The 9789-nt window shown below is 40.8% G+C and overlaps 1 protein-coding gene across 1 annotated transcript; it reads right to left on the reverse strand.

The window, feature by feature from the left end:
* Positions 1–2401: 2401 nt before the first annotated feature.
* On the reverse strand, positions 2402–7990 carry cln5 (CLN5 intracellular trafficking protein). The gene is made up of 4 exons (XM_015966035.3): positions 7807–7990; positions 4184–4358; positions 3627–3852; positions 2402–3529 (listed from the first exon to the last, which is right to left on the reverse strand). The coding sequence occupies exons 1-4, from the start codon at positions 7896–7898 to the stop codon at positions 3042–3044; spliced, it is 981 nt and encodes a 326-aa protein (XP_015821521.1). The 5' UTR covers positions 7899–7990; the 3' UTR covers positions 2402–3041.
* Positions 7991–9789: the final 1799 nt, after the last annotated feature.

Consider the following 9789-nt stretch of genomic DNA (forward strand, 5'->3'; position numbering starts at 1 on the left):
GGAGACTGCAAGCTTGTGATTGGTCAGGATGCTGCTTCCTGTAAATCCGTCAACAGCACCGCCATTGCTCCGTCAAAAACTAAACAGATATTTAGCGGCAGAACGGATTGCAGGAAAGTTTATTCACCTGGGACCTGAAGGTGTACAAAAATACGGAGCAAACGTTTTATGCGTGGCTGGAAAATACGGTAAACGTGAGTTTAGAGGTGGCGACCACAGGAAGAGGTGGAGGAGAATGAAGGGCAAATTTGTTTGATAAAGTCTCTGAAATAAATAAACAAATCAGTAAATGCACTATCGTGGACCGGATGCATGAGTGTAATGGTGACATACCACAGAAAAGCACTACGCCCTGTTGTCCTGGCGGGAAATTGCTTTGCCATGCTCCGCAGGCGACGGAGAAGTCCGAGAGCATAAAGTCTGTCAATGTGTGTACGTCTCTCCCTTGTGGAGTTGACGGTATAAAAGTATAAAACAGGCTTTAGAAAAAATGTAGCTTACATAACTGGCACTGGTGTCTGCTTCCAGCATGTTTTAGATCGTGAACACAGCTGATTTGTTTCATTTAGTGCTCAACTGCTCCTGTAGACCCTAATAAAGGCTGAGGAGACATTTCAGCAGTTAAAGGTGTTAAACAGATCTCAGCGAGGAGAAGGGATTCACTTTTGCTTCGACCACAAATGATAATGGACACTAGGGGGTGCCAAAAGCAAGCAAAACTGCTTAGTATCCTTTTAAATTCTCATGAAACCCTTTAAGTTGTATTTGTATGTTGTTAAAAGCTACTTAACTGTGTTTAAGTGGTAAAATAAACATGTATTTTCATATGGTTGTTTTACTGAAAAACTCCATTCCATTTCATCCAAGTTTGTGTTTAAAGTAAATTAAAACAAAATTTCAAGACGTGCAAATGCATCTGAATGAGTAGTTGTCTGTGTTCGTGTCACAGATACGCTAACATATCCCATTATTGTTCCTCTGCTTCAGCTGAGTCGGTCAAACCTCCCAGAAGTTACGAGAAGCATTGCCTCGTGTCAGGAAATGTGTGTGGACAGCACTGCTCTTTGTTTTGCTTCTGTGCAGCAAATAGAGGAAATGCTTTCTCATCTATTTCTTTTATTGGTCACCAATCTTTAAATGAAAAATGATGGTTTTGGACATGTGGTCTTATACTGATAAATAAAATATTGTGAATTTAATCTCTTTGTTTTATCAAGGCTTCCTCCCTTTAAACAGCAAAACAGACAGAAAATAGAGGATAATTAAAAAAAAGGGCTTCCACCCGAGTTTATTCTTCACTGGAAAAAAATGATATTTGTCCTTATTTTCTGAACAAACGTCTAATTGACTAGGGCTGGGACTTGATTAAATTTTTTTTATCTAATTAGAGGCTTTGTAATTAATTAATCTAAATTAATCGCATTTTAATCGTTCAGGAAAATGTGCTCTCAAATTAAAACTTTTAATTAAAATTATGAGACAGAGAATCAAACATTAGACATGGTTATTACTGTAAACTAAAGCTTTTAATAAAAAAATGCATTTTAATTATTCAAATGTCACTGTGTGATATGAAACAAAACCCAAATCAACTAAAATTTATAATTACAAATAGAAAACACATGCAAAGGGTTCCTGAGCCTTTAAATAGTCTCTCTGTCTAGTTGAATGACTGAAATAAATTTGACTTTGCACCAGATTCTAATTTTTCCTGTTTCACTTGTTTGTATAATTGGGAGTTTTTATTAGCATTTCTACTCATAATATAGTAAAAACACACATATAAATAATAATCCTTCAAAATGACAGTAGAACAGACACAAATATGATCTAGGACTTAAATGTACTAACTTTTAACACCAGAGCAGGCGTGACATATTCTGAGAATGATCAGGAACACTAACTGGTTCCAGTTGGATGACTGGAGGATGATGGGAAGATAAAAGATCATGGCGAGGAAATAATGATCTGACGAACAGGTGAGCGGACCTTCCTTACATGGGAAGTCCTGATGTCACATTAAGAAGGGGATGCTGCAGACCTGCAGATTCACGCCTGCAGCAGCGAATCTGGTGTGATCTCCAGCCTGATCACAACTTCCTCGTTCCTCACTGCCCCTGATGCACTTAAGCATCCGCCCCTTAGCTGATGACAGCTTCAACACACCTCGCTGCTTAATGATAGTAATGCATGTGATGTTTAGACAGTGACTCGTCTCAGAAACATATAACTCCCCCACAGAATTGTTTAGAAAATCATCAGAAAAGTTTCAGAGTGTTTCTGTTTTAACTTAAACTTCTGTTTTCAACTTTAAGACACGTTGTCTGTGATTGTTTACCGAGTAGTGAGAACACGGAGCGTTCTCCCAGCGGCAGCCAGGTGCCTCTCGTTTGTCTGACTACTTTCATAAACTACTGTTAGGGCAAAGAATTATTCTGTCTGGTGCTTTCAGCGCTGCACAGATGTTACGTAAATGTTAAAAATATAGCTTATTGCAACTTTTGTAAAGTTTCCGATGCCACCGGGCAGCTGCAGCAATATCGATCTCTGAAAAATGTCCGCGACACGGACTCCGTTGTCGTCTGGAAGTTTTTTTTCCAAGTCAAAAAAAGAAGCGGACTGTTTCCTAAATCCTGCATCAGTCCAAGCAAGGCAACTTCTTTCTGTTTTTATTCTGTTTTAGTAGCCATTAGCACTGTGCATTGTTGTGTGCGTCAGTGATATTCAGTCTACGAGGAAGTCGTGCAATGACAAAGGTTCCGCCTTCCTCGAAATGCAAGCTGCGATTAAATGCGTTAATTTTTTTTACGCGTTATTTTTTTCTAAGTAATCAATCATAATTAACGCGTTAAAGTCCCCGCCCTATAATTGACATTTTAGGGATATTATAGAAAACACCTGATAAAATCAGTTGGCATAGTTAGTTGGGATTACATGTAAAATTAACGTCTCTATGAAGCTATTATTACAAGACGTTAGCGCGCTGTGGCTTTATGACCAAATTTAAAAGCTAAATAAAATCTTTAAGTGTAAGTGGGTTGTCAAGGCAACGGCACCTCCTCATATGTAATGTGCATGTATGGAGGCTTCATTGGAAGATGCCAGTACTCAAAGTTGTAGTAAAGGTAGAAGCTCTTGTCCAGCACGATCTGCTTGTAGGCTTCCAGCAGGCTGAGGGCGAGCTCAGCAAACGACTGGTGTGGCCTGAATGTGTGGTAGAACTCACGGATGTCCTCTGCTAAGTTTTTCAGCGCAGGTTGTTTAAAGATGGCGCTGTCGTTGCCCAGGTACGTGGGCTCTCCGCTGTACAGGTAGATCTTGGTGTAGTTGGTCTGTGTTCGGCTGGACAGTCTGGCTCCTAGCTCTTTCAGCTTCCTGTAGGTACGATGGATGAACTGGGAGCAGTCGTACGACTCGAACCACACTGTCGCATTTGGGCTGGGGTCAGACAGAACCGTCCACGTCTCGTAGTAGATCCCAGTCTCGTTGTCCTCCTGAACCCACCGGGCCATCTCGTTGAACTGGTTCCCTGCAGAATAAAAATCTCCCTCAATTTTTGCTGCCTAACCCTTTTATTCCTGGCTGACAGAATGCATCAGGACACCGTCACACACACACAGTCTCACCTGTGATTTCTCCTATCTTCTCCAGCGTGCCGTTCTTTGACCAGTGCGAGTCATCGATGCCCTGGAAGAAGCAGGCGGCTCCTTGGTTGCACCAAAAAGGTGCAAATGCCCCAGGCCTGAGGTGAGGAAAGGTGCAGTTTCCTAGCTGAAAGAGCTCATACCACTCCATGGTGTAGTTGGCCCCAGTCGCCAAGCTGCTGAAACCGACAGCATCGTGCATGATATGCTGGGAAAAAGAGATGTCACACACACACACACACACACACACACACACACACACACACACACACACACACACACACACACACACACACACACACACAGAGGTGTTTTTGTAACTCTGAACCCGTGTGTTTCTATCAATAAAATCTCACAGCTGCACTTTTGTTTCTGCTATATTTGACTAACAGGAACACAGTGTTGCCTACATCTGCAGAATAACGGTTCAGTTTGCAAACAGGGTCCTATTACCTAAAGCACCTTCCTGGCACCCAGGTAGAGCTTTAAAGGCACATGCAACATGCTTTTATTTCACACACACACACGTATACACTTACTAGTTTCCCAAGTAAATCTCCATACTTGAATTCCCACACTGGTGTCTGCAGCCTGTAAACGGAGACGACATCGCTGTCTTTCATGGATGGAATGCGTCCATCGTGGTCTCCAGTGGGACAGAACGGGTACAGAGCCTCACAGTAAGAGTCCACAGCAGGTCGGTGGTCAAAGCGCCTGTTAGCAGAACAAAAGACACTTGTGTAAAATTTGGTTTCCCTTTCAGTTTTTTCAGTTCTGAACTCCGTTTTAATGTTAATGATTTTATTATTTTAATACATATAAAAATGTGGAGCTTTCATTTACTATTTTAAAGCCTTCTCAAATAATATTCTTTATGAATATGAATGAAATGAAATAATTCAGATATATATTGTCATCGTGGAGTTGGGATTGAGTCCTCATGTAGCTTTAATCAGTGCTTAAAATGTAAAACAAATGCTGCCTGAATGCAAACAGCAATGTCAGACCAAAGTTCACAGTGTATTATTCAGCAAGCTGATTACTGGTTGGGTGAATCAGATTTACCAGCATACTTCACTCTGTCCTACATGTTGAAAATTAAACAAAATTCATTAAAGCCAAAGAAAAGCTGACTAGTTTTTAAAGGGACTTTACGGACTTTTGATATTTTATGCTCGCGATTGCCCCCTCAGGCCAAAAGCGTAACAGCAGCTTCAATAGTAGGCTCGTGCACGAGGCGCTCATGCTGTACGTGCACACTCCTTAACGAAAATAACAGCTGAGACAGTCCCTTGCGTGCGTGCGTGTGTGGCCCGGAGGACAGAGGACAGGAGAAACACGCAGCTAATTAATTAAATAATTTGGTTCTGTATCTTTCTCTTCAGCACAGCTGACAAAGGTTTATGATGGGTCAGTCCTTCTGCATGCTCAGATCATTCCCTTCCCTTGCTTGAAAAATTGTTCCAAAATGAAAGTTGAACCCACATCTTTTTTACCTGTGAATTCAATGCCGTTCGGCGAGTCTCAAATAAAAATTTGGGCATCTTACTGTAAAAAAATATCATTAATGTAAAAAAGAAACTCTAAATGAACTATATACACATCCAGAATCAAACCCAGGTCTTCTACATGGGAGTCAGACATCTTACAAGGTGAGCTACACTCTAGCAACATTCACAGTATCTGTAACATTTACAGATACACCTGAAACAATGTCAAACCAAAGAACAGTTCGAAGCGAAAATGGCTATTTTGTTGCTAATTTGCAGGAAATATCTAGAAGAAAGTAGCTAAGGGTCCTCAGAAATGCAGCTAGGTTCATCACTAGGCGTTAGGAACAGCGACAAGGGTTAGACAAAGTGGCACTGCCTCTCTCTGCTGCTAAAGCTACTGATAGCAAATGCTACGGGCTATGCCTGAGCGTGAACACGCATGAAGCAGCCTGCTCGACCCGAGCAGCTCTCTTTTTCTGTGATTTTACAGAAAAACAGGCAATCACAGTAAAAATGCCAGGGCTCATTCTACAGGACCAGGGCATTGCAGGAGAATGTATGAAGAAATGTATTATTTCTAGACATGTTTTGGCTGTCAAACTTCCATAATGCCCCTTTAAGCTAACAGTAAAACAAGCGACACCGTGACTGAAACAGTTTATGGAGTTGGTTCAAATTAATTCATTTCAATGTCAGTGGGTGGAGACAAGTACGGAAACATAACAGGTTGAATTTCAAAATAAAATTCAACATATACAGACTGGGAGAGGGCACTGCACATCCTCGAAACTCCCATTAGTTCTTGACAAATATAACGCCTTTGATTACCTATCTAAAACACAAGTTGGCAGCGTGAGTGAGGTGCCGATATCTAGAACACAGTTACCAGGACTTGTTTTTTTCAGCGTGTCCGTCTGGCTGTGATGCAATTGGAATTGCTGTCTGAATGCGAAAGACAAGCCTTACAGTTTAATTCTCACAGGTATAATAGCTGAAGCTATAATGCCATGCCCAATACCAAAACTTTATTAGATATATTTTCGGTGGTGAGAGATAACAACAGCAAGGCCCCAGGCCCACTCGCAGCCACTCACCCCAGAGCAGGGCGGGCTTGGAACCCAGCGGCCTGGAACCCAGGGTCGCCCAACCCAGACGAGGAACTGACAGAGCCTAGGGATCACGACCCCACCAGGTGCGACTCGAAAGATGCCAAATAAAACTTCTAGCCCCCTGACTCGAGAGCTGCGAATACGCAGGCAGACCAAGGCACCACTGACTGGTAGAAATTTTGTGCAGGGGAGGGTAGGTGAAAATGTTGTAGCACCCACAAGATGTCTCAGGAGAGGAAGGGGGAGTCCAAGACCCCAACTGACAGATATATTCACACACTCCCTCCCTCATGCTCTCACATAAACACAGACAACCTAAAGACACACAAAAATGTACGTCATATAGCCACTCACACTCTCCATACACACACCCTACTGACTCTGGACCCGGTACTGCTGCAGAGGGCACAACTGTTCCCGAACCCCAGAGCTAATCCCGTTTTACTTTGGTATTGATGAGCATGCATCTCCGCCCAACGCAGAGCAAAGCAACCCACCACCCCAGACCCCAAGCAAACGGCCATCTCCCAATCTAAGATTGTGCTTTACGGGTTCGAAGCTCTACAAATTCTATTGTTCATTTTTCTCTGTCTTTGCTTTTCATAATTTCCATCCATCATCCATCTTCCGAACCCGCTTTGTCCACGTAGGGTCGCGGGGGGGCTGGTGCCTATCTCCAGCAGTCAACAGGCAATCAGGCGGGGTACACCCTGGACAGAGAGCCAGTCCATCGCAGGGCAACACAGAGACACACAGGACAAACAATCATGCACACACACACTCACACCTAAGGACAATTTAGACAGACCAATCAACCTAACAGTCATGTTTTTGGACAGTGGGAGGAAGCCGGAGTACCCGGAGAGAACCCACGCATGCACAGGGAGAACATGCAAACTCCATGCAGAAAGATCCCAGGCTGGGAAGCGAACTCAGGACCTTCTCGCCGCAGGGCAACAGCTCTAACCACTGCGCAGCCTCTTTTCATAATTTCATAAAATATAATAAATAATACGTAAAAATGATACATAAAATAAAATATTTATCTTGAAAATAAAATACTGCAATGTTGATATCTGGGGTATAATGGGACTAGTTTCAAATTAGAAAAACAGAAATATATAGATTTTGTTATTCAAACAAAAAGCTGTAAATGTCAATATATTCAAATTATCCCAGATTTAAGAAAAAAATGTGACATGTATTTAGTACGTTAAGAAAGTTCTGGCCCCGCTTTTAATGTAAGATTGATGACAAAATATTAATTTAGGAAAAAATTTGAGGAGTGGTCAGATTTACAAAGGTCACCTGAACGCATCAGACGTGTTTTAGTTTTAATCATCTCTTAAAGTGACAGAAAATCATGTGAAACGCAAAAGATAGCCAAATAAGAAGCTTTGACAAGGACACGCGACAACAGTTTTCGATGAAAATGAGGAGAGATTCTAGCCTGGCAAGCCAGACTAAATAAATGTATTATTTAAACTTTGCAAAGCAAGAATTTGGTCTAGTTCACGAGGCTAGAGAGATTCCCTCCGTGTCTGAGACAGTTGTGCCTACCTGTAGGGGACAGGCCACTGCTGCTGCTGTCCCTGTGTCCTGACTTGAGAAACAGTATGAAGAACCAGGACAAGGATGAAACACACGACCATGTTTGACTGAGACACGTTGGAGCCAGCGCAGAGGTATGAAGATTGCTTTCACATGATTCTTTCTCACCAAACACCCGGACTTCCGCATTACAAGTCACGTGGTTTTGTTGATTATCTAAAATCACGTGACCAGATGAATGCGCCAGTATGAAATAGGAAATTCGAAACCAGATTGGTTTTTAATAAAGCCACAACTGTTTTGTTTATTTTAAATTATTTTTAGAAAATGTTTTGCACTCATTTAACAATTATTTCCCAAATCATCTAGCCTAAAGAACGAGAGAGAGAGAACTGTAAAATACGGAAGCATTGAGCTGCCACACACAAAATCAAATTAGAGCGACATAACAATATAATATCATAACTTTATTATTCCAACAATATAACGTTCACGCATGTACAATATATTATCACGTTCTTACAAAATAATTTCATGTTTTTTTTTTCAAAAAATGTGTGTGTTCCTACAATATACATAATGATCACGTTTGTACAATATTAATATTATATTGTGCGAACATGATATTTATATTGTCAGAACGTGAAAATTAGATTGTTTGAACGATAAAGTTAAGATGTTATAATGTGATATCGCTCTAATTTTATTTTGCATAGGAGGCGGCTCGACGCTTCCAAAGTAACATATTTTAAACTTTATTATTATTTTTAGTAGTAGTACTACTACTACTACTACTACTAGTAGTAGTAGTAGTAGTAGTAGTAGTAGTAGTGGTAGTGGTAGTAATAAGAGTAGTAGTACATCCCTTCATTTTCCTCCACTTATCCAGGTTTGGGTCACAGCCAACGGGGCAGCAGTCAAGAGGTCCAGACTACCTGTCCCCCAGCCACTTGGGCCATCCCAAGGCGTTCCCAGGCCAGCTGGAACTAATCCCTCCAGCGTGTCCTGGGTTTTCTAGGCCTCCTCACAGTTGAACATACCTTTAAAAACTCAGGGAGATGTTCAGGAGGCATATTAAGCAGATACCCAAGCCACCTCAGCTGGCTTTTCTCAATGGATACATGCTGATGTTTATTGATTAAGTTGTTTTTTGCACATTAATATTTATTTGAACTAAGATCATCTGTTACTATCATATATTTTCTTAATCTAACCAAAGAAGTTTCTTGTTTTATTTTTATAGCCAAATATGATTGAATTAGGCCCTGATTTAAGTAATGATCATATTGCCTTTTTATGTGTTTAAGATGGTGAGTTACAATCAGGGAGGAACCTAAAATCAATTCACGTCAGTTTATTTATTTAGCACCAATTTACAAATTACATTTTGTTTCACACAAACATAATAAAACAAACAAATAACCAATAAATCCAGCAATCAGTATCAGTGACTTTACAGCTGTAATGTCCAGCAATGGTCAGTTTTAAGTACAGTTTGACCATTCAACATCCGGTCAAAATGGAGAGACGAGACTGCACGTGTTTCCTTTAATCGGCCTGCCTTCATCCCATCAGCTGGTGCTCAGAGCCTCTCTGCAGCTCTGAACACATGATAATGTATTGCCAACAATGATGTTCCCTCCTCAAGGCTCAAGCTTCCCTTATTGTCCTACAGGATTCTTCATGCCTCTGAATAAGTGAATACTCGCAGCTCGGATTAGTTGCTAAATCAAAGAATGATTTCTTAAATTAAATATGAACATTTAAAACTTATAAGTTAAATAATCATTAAATAAACGTTTGTTTATTGTTACTTATAAAAATTATAATATAACGGAATGATTTCCTTAATCTGTGCTTGAATGACTGAAGTTTGAAATGAATGTTATGTTATGATGACATTGATTTATAGATGGATCAGTAATGTTGATTTGACAAGGCCATCACCATCCACACTCACACAAGGACACAGTAAACTTAAGTCAAACGCAT

The sequence above is a fragment of the Nothobranchius furzeri genome, chromosome 14, assembly GCF_043380555.1.
Source record: "Nothobranchius furzeri strain GRZ-AD chromosome 14, NfurGRZ-RIMD1, whole genome shotgun sequence".
NCBI classification, from domain to species: Eukaryota; Metazoa; Chordata; class Actinopteri; order Cyprinodontiformes; family Nothobranchiidae; genus Nothobranchius; species Nothobranchius furzeri.